General features: G+C 39.3%; 1 protein-coding gene across 4 annotated transcripts in view; it reads right to left on the reverse strand.

Moving 5' to 3' along the window:
• Nucleotides 1-21,704, reverse strand: part of SNX27 (sorting nexin 27) — a 68,481-nt gene that overhangs the window by 12,566 nt on the left and 34,211 nt on the right. For all 4 annotated transcript variants that reach the window (XM_060201689.1, XM_007530660.3, XM_016191525.2 and 1 more), the window contains 4 exons: nt 6,370-6,562; nt 3,072-3,136; nt 1,406-1,510; nt 18-96 (listed from right to left, as the gene is read on the reverse strand). In XM_060201689.1, the coding sequence (XP_060057672.1) occupies nt 18-96; nt 1,406-1,510; nt 3,072-3,136; nt 6,370-6,562 (442 nt within the window). The remainder of the gene's footprint in view (nt 1-17; nt 97-1,405; nt 1,511-3,071; nt 3,137-6,369; nt 6,563-21,704) is intronic.

The raw sequence follows: 21,704 nt of genomic DNA on the forward strand, positions 1-21,704 counted from the left end.
TTAGCCAGTGCACTTACCAAAGGAATGATTAATCACTTCAAATAAGGCAAAATAATTCACTGTTGTACTGTCCATGCCCACCTTTGCTGCGATAGCCTAGAGCACAAACAGGAAAGATCAGTTTCAGGGAAGAGAAGAGAGTGGGAAGGAACCACAGAACAATCTACCAGCACTGCAGAATAAACGCTGGGTCTCACCAGGCTCAGACTGGACGAGCAGATTTATATAAAAACAAGAACTGATGGAACTATGGTCAATATATAAGTGCAATATTGAGAGATGTGGAAGAAACTGTGAGTACTCTAGACATTGATGAAGCAGGTAGGAAAACGGCTCAACTGGCTCAGAGAACTGAACTTTCAAATCTGAAGCTCCCTCTGATATATACAAGAATATTTTTAAAATAAAGAAACCAATGAAAAAATATTCAGATATCAAAACAATAGAATGTTCATTCCAATGCTCTCTGACTGGGGAGACGGTCTGGGGCTAGATGCCCCTCCATTGGTTGCTGGCTGAAACAAAGAATTTATCCTATATGGAAAACAAGAGACACATGCTCTAAGTTATTTTGTATGCACTCTTAAAAAAAATCCTAAGGAAAATGGTAAGGTTCACTGTATTATTCATTTTCACGTAGATTATAATGTTTGTTGTTTCTTTTTTACAAGTAAAAGGTGGCAAAGAGGTGCCCATCACAATCACCACCACTGGAATATTTTTCTTTCAAGGACAATTAAGTATACAGTAGATACTCCAAGTATTTTTTATATTTTTAAATATTTATTTATTTATTTTCTTTAGTTGCCCTAGTTGTTTTATTGTTGTAGTTATTATTGTCATCATTGTTGGATAGGACAGAGAGAAATGCAGAGAGGAGGGGAAGACAGAGAGGAGGAGAGAAAGATAGACACCAGCAGACCTGCTTCACTGCCTGTGAAGTGACTCCTCTGCAGGTGGGGAGCCTGGAGCTTGAACTGGGATCCTTACACCAGTCCTTGCGCTTTGTGCCATCTGCGCTTAACCCACTGCGCTACTGCCCGACTCCCAAGGATTTAAAAAAAATATTTATTTATTCCCTTTTGTTGCCCTTGTTTCTTTTTTGTTGTTGTTGTAGTTATTATTGTTATTGATATCGTCATTGTTGGATAGGACAGAGAGAAATGGAGAGAGGAGGGGAGGACAGTAAGGGAAAGAGGAAGATAGACACCTGCAGACCTGCTCCACTGCTTATGAAGCAACTCCCCTCCAGGTGGGGAGCCAGGGGCTCGAACCGGGATCCTTACGCTGGCCCTTCCGCTTCACACCACCTGCGCTACCGCTCAACTCCCTATTCCAAGTATTTTAACTCATCCATCTTCTTTAATTTTAAACTATCCCATGAGCTTGGTCAAGATTAACTTACCTGATATACTTGGTCTGTAGTACTGTTCTTTTTAACCCTGACTGTAACAGCTGTTCCATCTGGTAATGCTACTCTCAGTTCTACGTCAGACACACCATTGTAGTTCTGGGGGAAAAAGATACAGAGAAAGAATTTAAGACTCAGTATTTCTTCACTCTCCTTGTAGCATGTTAGCTAAACAGCAGCCCAACATGTAGCAGAAAGTAAGTTCTTATGCAAAGGTGGCAGGGGAGAAACTCAATGAAGCTAGGATGTTACATTTCAAAACTGAACACATACATGAAGGGTCTAGGTCAAACACAGAGGGCATATTTGGCTTACTTCCAAAAATTTAGAACTTGAGAATGAGAAAAGAAAAACCAAAACAGTGGTCTCAGCAAATATTCTTTGGTTTTAAATGGCATGCTAGATTGATTCGTGTAGTATTTTGAGTTCCTGAAAAAATAACACCCTTAAAAGGAAAAAAAAAAGAATGACAATCCCAGAATTAAGTCTGACGTTCAATTTTCTCCAAAGGAGAAAAGAACAAGTAATTAGCTTCCAGAATTAAAAGGAAACCCTCTTTTACTGCTTTTGATGATCAATATATTCCTCTATCAGGTCTTTTACCTTATAATTTTTACCAGAGAGAAATAGTTATTTAGGAACAAATGCATCTTCATTTATCACTCTTTTAAGAAGCACTATTCACTACTTAAAACTACTTAAGCATTACTTACTCTATGTCTTTGTAAGACACTTATAATCCAGTTGGGAAAATAAGACATGCATATCATTAGTGGAAAAGAGACTAATGTATTTATATTATATATACATCATTTAGTGAATATTTTCAAACACCTACAATATATCTGCCACTGTGGTAAGGCACTAGGAATGTAAAGATAATAAAAAATTAGGTCTTTGGAACCATCACCAAAACAGACACTTTACAGAATAGGAAAAGATATTTATATGCCCCATGTCAGACAAAGGGCAAATAAACAAGATATACAAAGAACTAAAAAAAACTCAGCTACAAGAAAAAAAATCCCATTAAAATAGGAGAAAGAACTGAAAAGAAACTTCCCCAAGGAAGATATTCAGGCTAGTACTTTTTCTGTCGTTTCTGATGTAGACCAGTCTCACAGGGGTGAGATAGTAACTCACTGCTGTCTTAATATGCATTTCTCTGATAATCAGTGAATTTGAAAAAAAAATAGTGTATAAGGCACACAATTATAAGGTAATTAGCTAGACTGTGATAATCACTTCACAATGCTTACATACGTCAAAACAATAAGCTGTGTACCTCCAATATATACAAACCCTATTTATCAAGTGTAACCCAACAAAACTGGGGAAAAATGACTTGGCTCTTATTACCTACAAGTAAGCCACACTTCAGTAAGCTAAAACTATGAAGTGATAATTTATTTAGTTCTTTTTATGACAAAATTTTTGGTTGTATGAAAAATGAGTATGAGGGTAGGCTTCAAAGAGAAGACGGATTAAGCACTAGGTATTGAAGGATAAGAGGGATGCCTATATGAGGAAAATTCGAAGGAAAAAAGAGTTCTTTGTGAAAATTTCATAGTAATTCAATCCATAGCTTATACTCTTACTTTCTCTTATAAAAAAAAAACAAACCTAAAAGACTAAGTCACTACAGGGGATATTCACCTACCTCATCTGATTCTGATAGGAATTCTTGCATGATGTCACTCTCACCAATAACTCGTATTGAACACACTACAGAAAACAAAGAGAAAGTATGGCATGAGAACATATCAAGATTTAAGAACATATCATCAGAAGAAAGAAATGCTGAGGTATTAGGTCATCCCTGGCTAATATGATTTTAAGGAACAACACACATACATATAAATATGAAACAGAATAGAAGAGTAATAGAAGCACAAAGATGGAGCTTCTTAAAAATAATGAATATAGGGGACAGATGGTTAAGCACAAGCCCTCACTCTCCACCTGCAGGTAGGAAGCTTCATGAGTGGTAAAGCAGGTCTGTAAGTGTCTCTCTTTCTTGCCTTGTGTCTATCCCCCACCTCAATTTCTGTTTGTCCTATCAAATTAAAAAAATAATAAGTATAAAATTAAAAAAGGAAAAATGGCCACTGGGAATGGTGGATTCATAGTGCAGGCATTGTGCCCCAGTGATAACCATGGTGGAAAAAAGAATTAATATAGGCAAAGGGACAACCTCCCCCAAAAGAAATAAAAGTAAATCAAATTTTGCAGTTTTAGACAAAGTGAATGACTTTAATGTAATTAAGTGAAGTCAATTAGAAATAAACTAGTGTTTAACTATCAAACCTGAGTTCAATACCCAGTATCACAGGTGCCAGAATGACACTTTGGTTCTTGCTCTCATTTTTATTTTTTACTGTCACAGGGGTTAGCTGAGGCTCGGTGCTGGCACTACAAATCCACTGCTCCCAGCAGCCATTTTTTCCCCATTTTTTCTTCCTATTTTATTTGACAGGACAGAGAGAAATTGAGAGGGGAAGAGAGATAGATATAGAGAGAAAGACACCTGTAGACCTGCTTCACCACTTGTGAAGCATCCTCTCTGCATGGTAACATGTATGCTTAACTGGGTGCACCACTACACAGCTCCTCATTAAAAATGTTTAAAAAGATGCCAACCCGAATTCTCTGGGCAGATAACCTCACCAGCATGCCTTGGAACCCCACCTCTCTCCAGAGCCCTGCCCCACTGGGGAAGGATAGAGACAGGCTGGCGGAACTGATTGACTTGCCAAGGCCCATGTCCAGCAGAGAAGCAATTACAGAAGCCAGACCTTCCACCATCTGTACCCAATAATGATCCCGAGTCCATACTCCCAGAAAGATAAAGAAGGATAAAGCTTCCAGTGGAGGGGGGTGGGATGCAGAACTCTGGTGGTGGAAATTCTAACCCTCTTATCCTATGGTCTGGTCAATCATTATTAAATCAATTAAAAAATTTTTTTAAATACAACAAAAATCAAATTAAACTACAAGGGGAAAGTTAACTATATGGTCTAGCTATAGATCTATTGAAATAGAAAAATTTAGAGCCTTTTTAGAAAAACAAAAAAAAGGTTGTTAAGTATTTAGCTGAGCACCTCTTTTCACATCACTGACTTTAGCTTCAAACCCACCACTACAGTGAATAAATAAATAAATAGATGGATGAAAAGGGAAGGGAGCAGGGTAGGTAGCTAACAGTCTAAATCTAGGAAAAGTTAATTCCCTGGCATTCTTATGGCAAGTTACACTGATGATTTTACTTAATTTGATTTTAAAAAGTGTACCACTTTTTCTCACTTCTCCAGGGCTATGTTTAGAGGACATGTTAGGAGCTAAAAGCAGATGAGGAAGTTTAACTATCTTCTACAGCGGAATCTTTTTAGCTTTAGGCATAAGGCTTTTTAACCAAGGTTTAGAAAATAGTTTATTTTTTTTTAAAAAGAATATATTTTACTTTACTTTATTTATTTATTTTTAATGAGAGAGACAGAGAAACACAGAAATGAGTACTGGTGGTTCAGAGGATTGAACCTGGGACTTTGGAGGCTCAGGCAGGCAAGTCTTTTTGCACAGCTGTTATGCTATCTCACCCACTTGCAAAGTTTTGAAAATATTCAATCAGTTCAGTTAACTTTATACAAAGGCACAAAATTTTGACACTACATAAAACATTATTCTATTACTAGTATTTTAAAGAAATATCTATGTTACAGCCTATAAATTATGACTCTATAATGTAGCAAAGCAAGATTTCTTCTGAGACAGAAAATGAACTCTTTTATTCAAGAGATCTGTATCATCTCCCCACCTTCACAGAAAAACAAACATTTCTTTATTCATATCCAGAGTTCTACAATATTGTGTAGAAGTTCTGAAATAACAGCCAAATTTCTTTCTTCCCTCCTGACTTTAGCTTCAAAACCACCACAATGAATGAATGAACAAATAAATAAATGGATGGATGGATGGAAAGGGAAGAGAACAGGTTAGGCAGCTTCCCCTCCGTTTCTTTCTCCTTCACACCTCCCATTTGTTTGTTTATTTATTTATTTATGAAAAAGAGGGAACCAGGGGGCTTGGCGGTGGCACTTAACCAGGTTAAGTGCACATAGTACAAAGTCCAAGGACCTAAACAAGGATCCTGGTTCTATCCCATGGCTCCCCACCTGCAGGGTGGTCGCTTCATAAGCGGTGAAGCAGGTCTTTCTCGCCCTCTTTCTATCTTCCCCATCTCTCTCAATTTCTCTCTGTCCTATCCTGTGAAAAAAAGAAAAAGAAAGAGAGAAAAAAATGGCCGCCAGGAGTAACAGATTCATAGTGCTGGCACAGAGGCCTAGCAATAAACCCTGGAGGCAAAAATAAAAAGGGGGGGGGAACCAGAACATCAGGCACATGTGATGCCAGGTACTGATTAAGGACCTTATGCTTGAGAGTCTAATACTTTACCTATTGTACCACCTCCCAGGTTGCAACAAGCAAGTTTCAATTTTTCTACATATAATTTGCTTAGAACATGTGGACCTAAGTTTACTCACAATTTGTATCTACAGACACCTGTAAAAGGAGTAAGATGTTTTCATGTAGGATATGCCAGTGAGCCATGAATCATTTTAATAAAATACATATTAAAAACTGTTCATTTAGTTCCCAAGTTAATTCAGCTTATTAATGAGTCCGTCTATATCACATAACCCTAGAGATAAAAGCCCTTAATACATCAAACCCTAATTACGGATTTTTTCTGTTGTTGAATGTTTGACTAGCCAATAAAATAGGCTATTAATCACTGTATTGGACATTTCAGTTTTGGCTTCAAAACTCAGATCATTCAACACCTGTAGTCAGAAACTTGACTTGCTTTCACTATTGATACAGGAAACTTAGCTCTGCAGTGCCAGATACAATATATGCCTAGAACACTGAGGTAAGTACCATTTATCAAACCAGCTTACCCTTTTCTAGATATTCTTCTAATCCTCGACGTCGAGCATCTAACTGTTGTTCTGATAAGGAGAACGGCCACTTTCCAGGAAGTCGAGGAAATGTAAAGTTGGCAAACTCCCTCTTCAAGTTCTGGTGTAGGATGGCAAACTCCCGGTACCGCTTAGAACACAGCTGCCTCCCCGCCATGTAAACGTTGTACACCTGATGAGAAGTGGAGAAAGTGTAATTACTACAAATGAAAGCATCTGGAAGTCAGGCAGGTTCAGATTGGTAGTGGCTACTAGCTGTAGTCTCCTACACACTTGAGAGAATTGTGGGGAGCCAGACAGTGGTACACACAGATTGAGCACACATTACTATGTGCAAGGACCCAGGTTTAAGCCCCTGCTCCTTGCCTGCTGGAAGTTTCTTGAGTGGTGAAGCAATGCTCCAGGTGTCTCTCTTACTTTCTACCTATATTCCCCATTTCTCTCAATTTCTCTGTCCTATCAGAATAAAAGATAGGAGAGAGAGAAAGAGAAAACATGTTCAAGTGACTGCAAAGAGACTTAATGGCTGGAGGGTAGACAGCATAATGGTTATGCAGACTCTCATGCCTGAGGATCCAAAGTCCCAGGTTCAAGCCCCCGTACCACCATAAGCCAGAGCTGAGTAGTGCTCTAGTGAAAAAAAAATGATAATAAAATAAAAATAATAACGAACACACCAGAAGTTACATGGATTCCCTTCAATGGGCCTGTGATCTAATTTTTGTTACTAAAATTATTTCTAGCAAACTATTTTGAATACCTTCAAAGAAAATTAACAGCTTTTAAGGATGGACTTTATTTTCAAAGCCTTAAAAGGCATTTGAATGACAAAGTAAGCAAATGTGGAAATAGATGTAAAAAAACTGGGGCTGAATGCAACTGGAGAGCTAGCTCAATTGGTAAGAACTTTGGACTTACATGGCTGAGGTTCCTCGTTCTGTTTCTAGCACCACATGCAAAAGAATCTGCACTGGCCTTTTCTTTCCTTGCCTCTGGCTCATTGTAAAACTCTTTCTATGTAATCAATAAAATAAATCTTAATAAATAAAAGTTGGGGTTGATTATATAGCAATGTGACTGTTATCTGGGCCTCAAACCCACAAGCAATGGTGGCATTCTTTATTAGCCATTAGAGAATTTTTATAATAACCCCTTTACTGAAGTCAGATATATCAAATTTGTTTTTTTATTAATTTTGTTTTTGAGAGAGATGCAGAGAGAGAGAAACACCAGAGCACTGCTCAGCTCAGGCTTATGGTGGTGCGGGGGATTGAACCTAGGACTGAGGAGCCTCAGGCATGAGAGTCTGTTTGCATAACCATTATGCTGTCTCCCCTGCCCCAGATATATCAAATTTGTATTACTTCCTTCCAGAGTAGCAAAAATCTAAATAAATGTACCCATAGAACCTCTTTATAACAATAACAAATTAATAATCCTTATCAAGAAGCAGAAAGGTATTTTTCTGATATTTACAGATGCAGGCCAAGCTTACAGAAGATACAATAAGGAGGCCAGACAGTGGTGTACAAAGTTGAGCACACATGCTACCATGCAAAAGGACACAGGTTCAAATATCCAGTCCCCACCTACAGGGGAAAGCTTCAGAGTGGTGAAGCAGTGTAGGTTTCTCTCCCTATCTCCCCCTCTCCCCCCCTTTAAAAATATTTTTTCAACTTCTTTTTAAATGTATTTTTATTTTTTTAATTTTTCACCAGCGCACTGCTTAGTCTGGCTTATGGTGGTGTAGGGAATTGAACCTAGGACTTTGGAGCTCCAGGCATGAGAGTCTCTTTGCATAATTATTATGCTACCTACCCCTGCCCTCCCCTCTAAATTTCTGTCTTATCAAATAAAAAAAACTAACTTAAAAAAGTAGAACATATAGTAGGTATCTAGCAAATATTTCATGAAAATTAATACATACACATGCATTTCTGAGTTATGTGGTAGAAAATGTAATCTAAAAACATCAAATTATAACAATAACTATCCATTGTCTTCTTGAACCCTAAGACAGCAGGAACCTCACATTTCCACTATAGAGCCTATATTTCCCCCAGTCCTGGAACCTTAGGGTGGGGACCACTTTCCTGCATGCTGCTCTCAATTCAAACCAAATAATATTGCATCCGTGGATTGCAACCCAATCAACGCAACGAGTGCCACCCCAGCATGCTTCACTTCAGACTGTATATAGAGACTTCAGGTGTGGAATGACAACCCTTTAGCTTCATAACTCGGGCGAGACCTTTCCTTTCATAGTATTCTCTAATTCCATTCCAGGTGGACCACTCCCCAATAAAGTCCCCAAACCTAGATATAGTCCAGGTCCCCTGAGATAGAGCATAGGTTCACATGTGGCCATAAACTAGGAAAAAATATATACCTGAAAGCAGAAGTACACAAGAACATGCAGGGAATACCCCCAACACTTCATCTGCACTATTCCAGTCTTTAGGTCCATGATTGTTCAACAATTTGTTTGGCTTTGTATGTTAACTCTCTTTTTAGCCACCAGGTTCCGGATACCAGAAAGATGCTGACCAGACTTCCCTGGACAGACAACCCCAGCAATGTGTACTGGAGCTTCAATTCCCCAGAGCCCCACCCTACTAGGGAAAGAGAGAGGCAGACTGGGAGTATGGATCGACCAGTCAACACCCATGTTCAGCGAGGAAGCAATTACAGAAGCCAGACCTTCCACCTTCTGCAACCCACAATGACCCTGGGATCATACTCCCAGAGGGATAGAGAATGGGAAAGCTATCAGGGGAGGGGATGGGATATGGAGATTGGGTGGTGGGAATTGTGTGGAACTGTACCCCTCTTATCCTGTGGTTTTGTTAATGTCTCCTTTCTTAAATAAATAAATATAAATTAAAAAATAATTTAAAAAGTCAAAAAAAAGAAAAAGAAAAAAAATAAAAACATCAAATAACCTAGCTCACCCAATACTCTTAGTATATATAAAATAGGGTGTCAGGCAGTAGCGCAGCAGGTTAAGCGCACGTGGTGCGAAGCACAAGGACCAGTGTAGGGATCCCAGTTCAAGCCCCCGCCTCCCTACCTGCAGGGGAGTTGCTTCACAGATGGTGAAGCAGGTCTGCAGGTGTCTATCTTTCTCTCCCCCCTCCTGATTTCTCTCTGTCCTATTAACATCAATAAAAACAACAATAATAACTATAATAAAAAACAACGGCAACAAAAGGGAAAATAAATAAATATAAAAAATTTAAGAAAATAATACATATAATAGTGTAGATATGGAAAAGTGAGCCCAAATTCATTCTTAGATTAGTAAAAATCATCCACATTTCTAAATGTATACAAAACAGATCATATAATCAAGGGTTAGTCACTGAGAATGTATTAGTCAAAGCCTTTCCTTCAAGATTAAGAATCTTTCCTGTGATCCATAATGTGTGAAGCAAACATACAAAATAATCCATTAATTCAAAACTCTTCTGTCACAACTGCCTTCCTGTGATTCCTACCTCAACCAAAATAAAAGCTTCTAGTCACTATCAAAAAGCCTCCAGAAATGTATCTCTTATCAGTGAATTTTCTTCCTGTGACTATCACTCAAAAATGTGATTGACTGTAATGTAATGAACTGCACATATTAACAAGTATTATCAACAGTGTCTTCTGAAGTAAAGAAGAATAAAAAGGATAACAATTTCCCCAAGACAACATTTTTTTTTTTTGTCACCAGGGTTATTGCTAGGGAGGTAGGATAACATACTCTATCTACCACCCAAGGAAGATGGGTCCTGAAATTAATGTAGCCTGGAATGTTCCTAGCTGTGACCACAGAATATGAGCCCAGACCTACAGGGATGCAGAGGTTACATAGGCTCCTGTGATGAATATGGGCCCCAGATCAAATTGATGGGGTTTAGAGTTAACAATATTTATACACTTTCCCCTTATTTGGGAGTTACTCTCTTCTCTAATCCAGCTTTCTAGTCCTTTTTCCAGCCAAGACACCATCTCCCCAGACAATAACCTGGGTTCACTTGCATATTAGATGTCAGGCTCAGGCAAAAACTAGTAAAGTCATGGGCCCCTTGGAATATACCTAAAATAGACCTACAAGCTTTTTCCAAAATGGAGACCCCAAATCTTCATCCACAATATTCTTGCCTTTAGGTTCATGATTAGTCAAAAATTTGTTCTGCTTTATATCTTAACTCTTTTTCAGCCACCAGGTTCCAGATGATACCATGACGTCAACCTGACTTGCCTGGGCAGACAAGCCCATCATATCCCTGCCCCACTAGGGGAAGAGAGAGACAGGCTGGGAGTATGGATTGACCTGCCAACACCCATGTTCAGCGAAGAAGCAATTACAGAAGCCAGACCTTCCACCTTCTGCATCCCATAAAGATCTTTGGTCCATACTCCCAGGGAGATAAAGAATCGGGAAGCTATCAAGGGAGGGGATTGGAGATGGAGTTCTGGTGGTGGGCACTGGGTGGAAATGTATCCCTCTCATCCTATAGTCTTGTCATTATTTACATTTTATAAATAAAATTTAAAAAAGAGAAGTTGAAAAACAAGATCAGAAGAGGAAACACTAAACAGAACTTGGACTAGAGTTGGTGTATTGCAGCAAAGTAAAAGATTTTGGGGTGTGTGGAGGGGAGGGTTCCGGTCCTAGAACATGATGGCAGAGGACTTAATGGTTGTATTGTTATGTGGAAAACTGGGAAATGTTATGCATGTACAAACTACTGTGTTTACTGTCAACTATAAAACATTAATCCCCCAATAAAAAATTTATATAAAATATATAAAAAATAAAAATAAATCCTATTGAAGGCTGGCAAAATAGCTCACTTGCATAATGTGTTGCTTTGCAAGGTGTGTGAATGACCCAGGTTTGAGCTCAGCCTTCACCACATTGAAGGAAGCTTTGGTGCTGTGATCTCTTTCACTCTCTTTGCCTCTTTGTCTGTCTCTGTTTTAAAAGAACAGTCTAACATACTTTTCAATCATCATCCTTTGTTTAACATGGAAATCCACAAGGTTATCAGTGTTATAGTCAGCCCAAGTTCTTCTCATAAGGAAGGAAGAAAGGGAATCAAAACTATCTTGCAGCGTTGGGAGTTCAAAGATGCTCCACAAAGCTTTTTCCCCAGAAAACATAAAATGGGTCTTTGATAATGCATAGGACAGCTGTACTGAGTTTTCTCAATGGTAATCACAAGAACGGGCACAAATCTGGTAAAACATCACTTAGGGAATAAAGGACCTTGCAGCTTCAGAAGTTTTTGCAGGGATTCTAACAGTGAACTCTAAAAGTGGATTATTTCCATTTTTTTCATTTAGAAGAACATCACACTGCTCTCACCCACCTCTAACAAGCTCCCCACTCCTGCTGCCCCCATTTAACTGTGATGTCAAAGGGAACAGAAATACAATAGGTCTGACAGTAAAACTTAGTAATACTTAAATGCAGGAAGGAATGACCACAAAAGTCAGACCATTGTTAAATTAACTTGGCTTAAGAAACAAGGAACAGGGAATTCAGCAGTAGCCCAGCAGGTTAAGCACATGAGGCTCAAAGCGTAAGGACGGGCATAAGGATGCCGGTTCGAGCCCCCAGCCCCAACCTGCAGGGGAGTCATTTCACAGGTGGTGAAGCAGGTCTGTAAGTATCTATCTTTCTCTTCCCCTCTCTGTCTCCCCCTCCTCTCTCCATTTCTCTCTGTCCTATCTAACAACAACAACATCAATGACGACAACAACAATAATAACTACAACAACAATAAAAGACAAGGACAACAACAGGAAAATAAAAAAAATTTTTAAAAAGAGGAACACTGGGACGTCGGGGTGGTAGTGCAGGGGTTAAGCGCACGTGGCTCGAAGCCAGGGACCAGTATAAGGATCCCATTTCAAGCCCGAGTTCCCCACCTACAGGGGAGCTGCTTCACAAGCAGTAAAGCAGGTCTACAGGTGTCTATCTTTCTCTCCCCGTCTTCCTCTCCTCTCTCCATTTCTCTCTGTCCTATCTAACAACAATGACATCAGTATCAACAACAATAACTACAACAATAAAACAACAAGGGCAACAAAAGGGAATAAATAAATATAAAAATTTTTAAAAAAGAAATGAGGAACATCAACAAAGACTACTTTTGATCTTCGTGTGTCTTTAAAATTAATCAAGATACCCATTAGTATTCATTTCACTGGTTTGAACACTCATTTGCAAAAACAAAAAGAAAAAAAAAGAAGGAAAAGAAATGAGACTATCTGAAGTTGGGGAAATAGCTTAATTAGTAGGACACCAGACTGTTTTTTTTTTTGTTTTTGTTTTTTTAAGACTCCTGACTTTTAAGATTCTAGAGTGGTGCTCTGGCTTGTTTCTCTCCTCTCTGCCTCATGAGAATCTCTCTCTCATAATAAAATAAATCTTAAAAAAAAAAAAAGAAAGAAAAAATGGGGGCCAGATGGTAGTGCACTGGGTTAAATGCACATAGTGGAAGCACAAGGACTGGGGCAAGGAACCCTGTTCAAGCCCCCAGCTCCCTGCCTGCAGGGGAGTCGCTTCACAAGTGGTGAAGCAGATCTGTGGGTGTCTTATCTTTCTCTCCCCATCTTCCCCTGCTTTCTTGATTTCTCTCTGTCTACCCATCAACAGATCAGAGTGCATCCTAGGAAGGAGCTGAAGAGAGACAGAGCTCCAAAACTGGCAAACAAGCCCCTTGAACTCTGGTTGGATAATAATTTGAAAAAATAACTGTTTACCAGAAGGAACTGCAAAATGAAGAATTTTTTTTTTTTTATCAGCTCTAGCTTATGCAAGTACAGGGTATTAAACCTGGGACTTTGGAGCCTTAGGTATGACAGTCTCTTTGAATAACCATTATGTTATCTACCCCCACTCGAAGAATCATTTACTTGACTTCCCTCTAGCTAGAATAAAGAGGTCTTCTTGAATGGACAGGTCATTCAGATGAGAATTCAAAAGCGTCAGACTTTAGGAGGGTGGCTAATTTAACTCTACGGGGAAAAGCTTCTTTACACATATCCTTAAAAGAACTTAGGTATTTAAAAAAATATGGGGCCAGATGTTGGTACACCTGGTAGAGAGAACATGTTACCATGCAAAAGAAATTGGGTTCAAGCTCTCAGTCCCCACTTGCAAGGGAGAAGCTTCACTATCCATGAAGCAGGTGTCTCTTTCTCTCTCCTCCTTCCCTAATGATTTCTATTTCTATCCAATAAATAAAAAGACAAATCCAGGGGGTCAGGCGGTAGCACAGAAGGCTAAGCACACGTAGCACAAAGCCAAGGACCGGCGTAAGGTTCCTGGTTCGAGCCCCTGGCTCCCCACCTGCAGGGGAGTCACTTCACAATCAGTGAAGCAGGTCTGCAGGTGTCTCTCTTTCTTCTCCCCCTCTCTATCTTCCCCTCCTCTCTCCATTTCTTTCTGTCCTATCCAACAATAACGAAATCAATAATAACAATAATAACTACAACAAGGCTACAACAAGGGCAACAAAAGGGGAATAAATGGCCTCCAGGAGCAGTGGATTTATGGTGCAGGCACTGAGCCCCAGCAATAACCCTGGAGGCAAAAAAAAAAAAAAAAAAAAGGGCAAATCCAGCAGTTTAAAGGAATATAACAGAATCTAGTACCCAGGAACACTGAATTCACTTTGTCCAACCACAATTTACTAGACATAAAGTAGAACCAGGAGAAAAATCAGTAGAAATGACCTGGAAATGGCAGGCATCCAAGAATTATAGACAAGAACATTAAGTAGCTATCATAGGCAGCTTCTGAGTCTGCTTAACATTCAGAAAGATCAGTAGTCACATCCCAGACACAAGGAGAGTTTCCAGTTCCTTACAAGTCTCTCCATGGGTTCCACTGTGCTCACAAGAGACCACAGTCAGCCCAGTTATGCAGGTGACAACAATTGTTCTACTGCAACTGCAACACCCTAATCTCTCAGATCTTTCACATCTACTAAAGTTTTAAAGAAATCCTCTCATCCATAGGGAACAGGCAAAAACCCACTGCTTCTAGGGGAAGAGCAACAGCAAAAAGTTTATTACTCCTACAAAGAGGCAGGAAGTTAGCTTAGGTCCAGTTTTCTACAGTAAGGAGAGATCTGCTATAGCTACGGGAATGATAAGAAACTTTCCCAAAACTACAAAGCACAGTTATGACTGGGGGGGGGGGGAGCACGGGAGAGGAAGCTTGCAAAAAGATTCTTGTGTCTGAGGCTCAGAGGTCCCAGGTTCAATCTCCAGCACCACCATAAACCAGAGCTGAGCAGTGCTCTGATCTCTCTCTCCCTCTCTCTCTCTCTCTCTCTCTCTCTCTCTCTCTCTCTCTCTATATATATATATATATATATATATATATCTTTTTAAGATAAAATAATATTTAAAAGGGCAGGAAAAAAAAACACACAGTAAGGAAGGAAAGAGAAACTAAGGGAAAAGGAAATAGGTCATTCCTCAAACACTGACCTAGCCCTAAGTCTGAGGCTGAACCAGATAACGTGGAGCCCACCTACCTCTACCACAATCTATTCCAAGTGAAAGTACAGAAGTCTACAGTGGGGGGTGGGGGAGATCATGTCTGTGGTATAGGCATATAAGGGCAGCTCAAAGCTGAGAGGGAGAGGTGGGCACAGCATTGAGAAAAACCCTCCAGGACACCAGTCACCACTATAAGTACAAGGGAAAGGATCTGGTTATCTATGGACAATAAAGACACTGATAGTCACAACACAATCCTTGACTCAATCCCTTACCATCAGAGGTTTGCACATGTTCCAGCTCAGATCCTATTGACTTCAGTCACACTAATCTCTTATGCACAACACTTGGCATTCAATTAAATACTATAGAACAAAATAGGCATGACGCTGTCAAAACAAACAAAGAATCATTTATGTCAAGAAATAAAACAATCTCAAAGATACTCAGATGTTCAAACTATCAGACTGGGGCTTTAAAGGAATCAATTTAGGAGTCCTGAGATTCCCAAACAGACATGATGGGCCTAGACCTCGAACAGATCCCTCTCTCCATTGTTACTGGTCATCTCTATCAGGAACAACACAGTAGACCCCTTTGTGGGCCCCTAAAGGACCTTACCCTCAGCATGGATCAACAACGGTAGAGAATGTTCCATCCTCCAATGGGAGGCTGGACAATATACTCTATCATACACCTGAGGAAGATAGGTCCTGAAATTGGGGCAGCCTGGAACATTCCTACTCATGACCACAGAATATGAGCTCAGATCTACAGGGATGCAGAGGTCACAAAGGCTTCTAAGCTGAATATGGGCCCCAGATCACATCAAATTGATGGGGTTTACAGTCAACAATATTTATACCCCTTTCCTATATTTGGGAGCTACTTTCTTCCCTGATCCAGCTTTTTGGTCCTTTTTCTAGCCAGGATATCATGTCCCCCAGACAATAACTTGGGTCCACCTGCATATCAGATGTCAGGCTCAGGAAAAAAAAAAAAAAAAAAAAAAGCTAGTATAGTCACAGGGCTCTTTGGAATATAACTAAAATGGGACTACTAACTATTTACAAAATGGAGACTCCCCAACTCTTCTTATGAACTATTCCAGCCTTTAGATTTGTGATTAACCCAACAATTTGTTTGGCTATGTATGTTAATTCTCTTTTCAGCCACCAGATTCCAGATGCTACCATGATGCCAACCAGACTTCCCTAGACAGATGACCCCACCAATGTGTCCTAGAGTCCCACTTCCCCAGAGCCCCGCCCCACTAGGGAGAGAGAGAGCGAGAAGTTGGGAGTATGGATCAACCTGTCAACACCAATGTTCAGCATAGAAGCAATCACAGAAACCAGACCTTCCACTTTCTGCATCCCATAATGTCACTGAGTCCATACTCCCAGAGGGATAAAGAATAGGAAAGCTATAAGGGGATGGGATGGGATATGGAGATCTGGTGATGGGAACTGTGTGGAGTTGTACCCCTCTTATCCTATGGTTTTTATCAGTGTTTCCTTTTTATAAATAAAAATAAAAAAAAAAGACAAACCAAAAACCAAGAAAAAAAAAATCAGTTCATCTGCTAAAGGTCTAGTGGAAACTGGACAACATTTACAAGTGGAGAAATTTCAACAGGCACCAAACCAATATATATATATATATATATATATATATATATATATATATATATATATATGCATATATTATATATTTTTAGAAATAAAAATAATAAAGTCAGAGATGAATATCTGTCCAATTGACTATCAGCAGGCTGGCCTCGTTGTGGCATACCTGGTAGAAACATTACCATGCCGAAAGACTGGGGGCTCAAGTCCCCAGTCCCCACCTGTGGGGGGGAGGGAGCTTTGTGAGCAGTGAAGCAGTGCTACAGGTATCTCTCTGTCTCTCTCCCCTTCTTTATTCCCCCTCTATTCTCAATTTCTGTCTCTAATATAAATACAATAATTAATTAATTAATTAATTTAAAGGGCCAGGAGGTAGAGTACTTGGTTAAGCACATACATATATTACAGTGCACAGAGACAAGGTTCAAGCCCCTGGTCCCCACCTGCAAGGGAAAAGCTTCACAAATGGTGAGGCAGTTCTGCAGATATCTCTGTCTTTCTATCTTCTCCCTCTCTCCTCTTAATTTCTCTCTGTCTCTATCTGATAATAAATAAAAAACTATATATATATATATATATAAATAAATGAAACAATCATCAGACTTAGTCAATAAAAACTAAACTGAAGCAAATAAAGAGGAGGAAAATTAGAACAGAGCATCCCAAAACTACAACACAATATCAAACAATCTAACAGCAATTAAAATCTGAATACGGACATATCACCATGTGCAAGGACCCAAGTTCAAGCCCTGGATTCCCACCTGCAAGGGGGACAGACACTTCCTGAGTGGTGAAGCAGGTCTATATGTGTCTGTCTTCACCTTCTCTGTCTCCCCCCACACACACACAATTTCTCTCTGTTCTGTCAAAATAACAGAAAAACAAATAAAGGAAAGGCCAGCGGGAGTGGTAGATTCATAGTGTTGGCACTGAGCCCCAGTAATAACCCTGGTGACAACTAAAACAATAACTATCATTAAAGTTTTAAGAGAGAAAGAAGCTCTCCACCTGCAGGGGAGTCATTTCACAGGCGGTGAAGCAGGTCTGCAGGTGTCTATCTTTCTCTCACCCTCTCTGTCTTCCCCTCCTCTCTCCATTTCTCTCTGTCCTATACAACAATAATACTAACAACAACAACAAAAAGAATACAAAAAAAAAAAGAAAAAAAAATCTGAATACATACTGTTTTGAAAAAAAATAATAAAAGCTACCACACTGTGGCAGGGGTAGATAATATAATGGTTATGTAAAGAGATTCTCATGTCTGAGGCTCAAATCAGTCCCAGGTTCAATCCCCCGTACCACCACAAGCCAGAGCTGAGTAGTGCTCTGGTTAAAAAAAAAACAACAAAAACTACCACACTACAGATCTATAAAGTTTGGAAAGTAGGATAAATATGAAGAAATGCCCACCTAGACACATAAAAATCCAACTTTTGAAATCCAAAGGTAAAGAGCAAAATGAATATAGAACTGATAGCTGAAGATTCTATTATATGAGGATCCAGGCGGTGGCGCACCTGGTTAAGCGCACACATTACAGTGTGCGAGGACTGGGTTCAAACTCCTGGTCCCCACGTACAGAGAGAAAACTTCACAAGTAATGAAGCAGGGCTTCAGGTGTCTCTGTCTCTTCCCCCCCCCTCTCTCCCCTCTCCATTTCTCTGTCTCTATCCAATAATAAGTGAGCAGCAACCAAAAGCTCAACCCAAACATCTTTCTGGCAAAATGAGAAGGTAACTAAAGGGAGTGGGGTTAAATCAGTATACAGTGCAGAACCTGGTACATCAGGAGGAGCTCTGGACTGGAAAGCATGAGGTGCCAAGTTTGAGCCCTTGCACAGCATATACTAGAGTGATATTCTAGTTCTCTCTCTCTCTCTCTCTCTCTCTAGAACTTTTTAAAAAAATTATATAAAGAGCGGCCCATCTTTCTGGCTGGAGGACATTAGAAAAAAGAATTTTGGGCAACACAACTGCTACCAGAATGAGTGGAGAAGGCCACAGGACAGAGAATCTGAGAAGCAGCTGCCTTAATTCTGTCAGTGAGCTTCACATAGATCTCAGGTTAAGTCCTCCCTAAATGATACAGATGCAGAACAGACTCAAAACAGCACCATGAAAGCTAAGAGCTGCACTGAGGCTTTAAGTACAACCCTTGGGTACAGGTCACAGTTACTTGCCAAGTAAAACAAAAATATCAATATCCCTCAGGGGAATATCACAGAACTCAAAGAATACACATGTAAAATTTGAAATACAAACTACAGTCCAAAATTACTTGTGTACAAAGAAATAGAAAGGAAATAGCACTTTCATGGGAAAAGACACTGAAAGATCAATCTCAAGATTGCACAAGTATTGAAATTTTCAGATCTGTAGTCAGTGGAGCAGAAGAGAGTACAAAAATAGAACCATACATATATCATGAATTGATTTGCAACTATAATGCCCAGAATGGAGAAAGGATATTCTTTTCAACAAATGTTGATGAAAGAAGTGGATATTCCATGAGGAGAAATAAATCTTGACCCATGACAACATATAAAATCTTGACCTCGTGGGCCGGCAGTAACACAGTGGGTTAAGCTCACATGGCTCGAAGGCTCGATCATGGCCTAATGATCCCGATTCGAGCCCCTGGCTCCCCACCTGTGTGTGTGTGGGGGGAGCTTCACAAGTGGTGAAGCAGGTCTGCAGGTGTGTCTTTTTCTTCCCTTTTCTGTCTTCCCCATCTCTTTCGACTTCTCTGTCCTATCTAACAACAACAACATCAATGGCAACAATAACAACAACAAAGGTAAGAAAATGGGGGAAAAAATGGCCTCCAGAAGCAGTGGATTCATAGAGCAGACTCCGAGCCTCAGCAATAACCCTGGAGGCAAATAAATAAATAAATAAATAATCTTGACCTGTACAATCATTTTATAAAACAATTTGGCAATTCCTCAAAAAGGTAATTAAGAGTTACCATATGAATCAGCATTTCCACTCACAAGAGAAATAAAAACACCCACATAAAACTTGTTCACATACAATAGCATTACTTTTTGAATTTTATTTTATTTACTTGATAGAGACAGAAAGAAATTGAGAAGGGAGAGGTAAGGAGAGACGGAGAGACAGAGAGATATACACCTGCAGGACCGCTTCACCACTTGTTAAGCTTCCCTCCTGCAAGAAAGGACTGGAGGTGGGGATTGGGGACACTGTAACATGTGTGTTCAACCAGGTGTGCCACTGCCTGGACTCTCAATATCATTATTTATAATAGCTAAAAATGTCCAATAACTGAAGAATAAATATATGTTGCATACCCATACAGTGAAATATTATTTGGTTGATATGTGCTGTAACACAGACCTTGCAAAAAAGTGACTTTGTTTATATGAGATGTCATGAATAGACAAACCTAGAAAAAGTGGATTACTGATTACCTAGGGTTGCAGAAGATGAGGCTGGCTAACTAATATGAGGTTTTTTTCTAAAGTGACAAAAATGTTCTGAATTGACTGGTGATAGCTGAAAGCTCTATGAACATGTTAAGGTTCACTGAACTGTGCACTTAAAGTGAATGAATCTATGGCATAGGAATTACCCCTAAAAATTATTATAAAAACAGAGATCTAGAACTATAAAACTCCTACCAGGTAGCCTGGGAGGTGGTAGTGGCTAATATGTTAAGACTTTCAAGCCCGTGTCCTGAGTTCAGTGTCCAGCCACATATATGCCAGAGTGATACTTTGGTTCTTCCCTTCCCAACCCCCAAATAAATTAAAAACTTCTTTTTTTTTAAAATATTTTATTTTATTTTATTTATTTATTCCCTTTTGTTGCCCTTGTTTTTTTTTATTGTTGTAGTTATTATTGTTGTTGTCGTCGTTGTTGGATAGGACAGAGAGAAACGGAGAGAGGAGGGGAAGACAGAGAGGAGGAGAGAAAGACAGACACCTGCAGACCTGCTTCACCGCCTGTGAAGCGACTCCCCTGCAGGTGGGGAGCCGGGGTTCGAACCGGGATCCTTATGCTGGTCCTTGTGCTTTGCGCCACCTGCGCTTAACCCGCTGCGCTACAGCCCGACTCCCAAATTAAAAACTTCTACAAGAAAACATAGGATTTGTATTCTTGGGTTAGGTAGAGTTCTTAGAGAACAAACTATTGTCCATAACTTAAGGCAGAAAAAAAATGATCAACTAAACTTTACCAGAAGAGTTCTTACAGCACAAACCATTGTCCATTACTAAAAAATAAAATAAAATAAAATAAAATAAAATAAAATAAAATAAAATAAAATAAAATGGGGGCCAGGTGGTGGCACACCTAGTTAAGTGGAAGTCACAATGCAAAAGGACCTGTGTTCAAGTCTCTGGTTCCCACTTGTAGGAGGGAAGCTTCACAAGTGCTAAAGCAGTGCTGCAGGTGCCTCTTCTCTCTCCCACACCCTCCCCTCTCAATTTCTCTCTGTCGTAACAAATAAAATGAAATGAATAAAATTTTAATTAAAAAATAATTAAAAGGTGGCAAGCCACACATTGGGAGAAATATTTTAAAAAACACTCACATGGTAATGGACTTATAATCAGAATACACAAAGAACTTTTATAGCAAAACAATACTAAGATAAGCAACCTAATTTATACAACAGACAGAGGAGTTGAGATACTTCAGGTCAACAGATTAATGGATAAACAAATTATAATAAATCCATCTAATGTAATTTAGCAGTTAAAAAGGAACTACTAACACAAGCAACAATACAAACTACTCTTGACTACATTAAATGTACAAAGTCAGACATGAAAAGTACATATTCTATGATCCTACTTATTTGACATTCTAGGAAAAAAACAAAATATAGTGACAGAAAGCAGATGGGTCTTGAGACTGATAGTTATAGGAGAAAGTCAACTGCCAAGTGGAATGAGAAAAAATTTGCGGGTGAAAAGAAATATCCTGTATCCTGACAGTGATGGTGGTAGTGGTGGTGGTGGTCATAAAACTATGTTCATTTAGCAAGACTCATGGAATGAAGATATCTACTTTAAGTAATATTAATGTGGATTAATTATACTCAATATATTTTTTAAAAGGTCAATTACTAGTCTTACTCCTTTTCTGAAGTCTGCAGAGGTTCCCAAGATCGTAGACCTAAATCCCAAATGGCCTCAAAATA

Source organism: Erinaceus europaeus, chromosome 11 (genome assembly GCF_950295315.1).
Source record: "Erinaceus europaeus chromosome 11, mEriEur2.1, whole genome shotgun sequence".
In the NCBI taxonomy this organism is placed as follows: Eukaryota; Metazoa; Chordata; class Mammalia; order Eulipotyphla; family Erinaceidae; genus Erinaceus; species Erinaceus europaeus.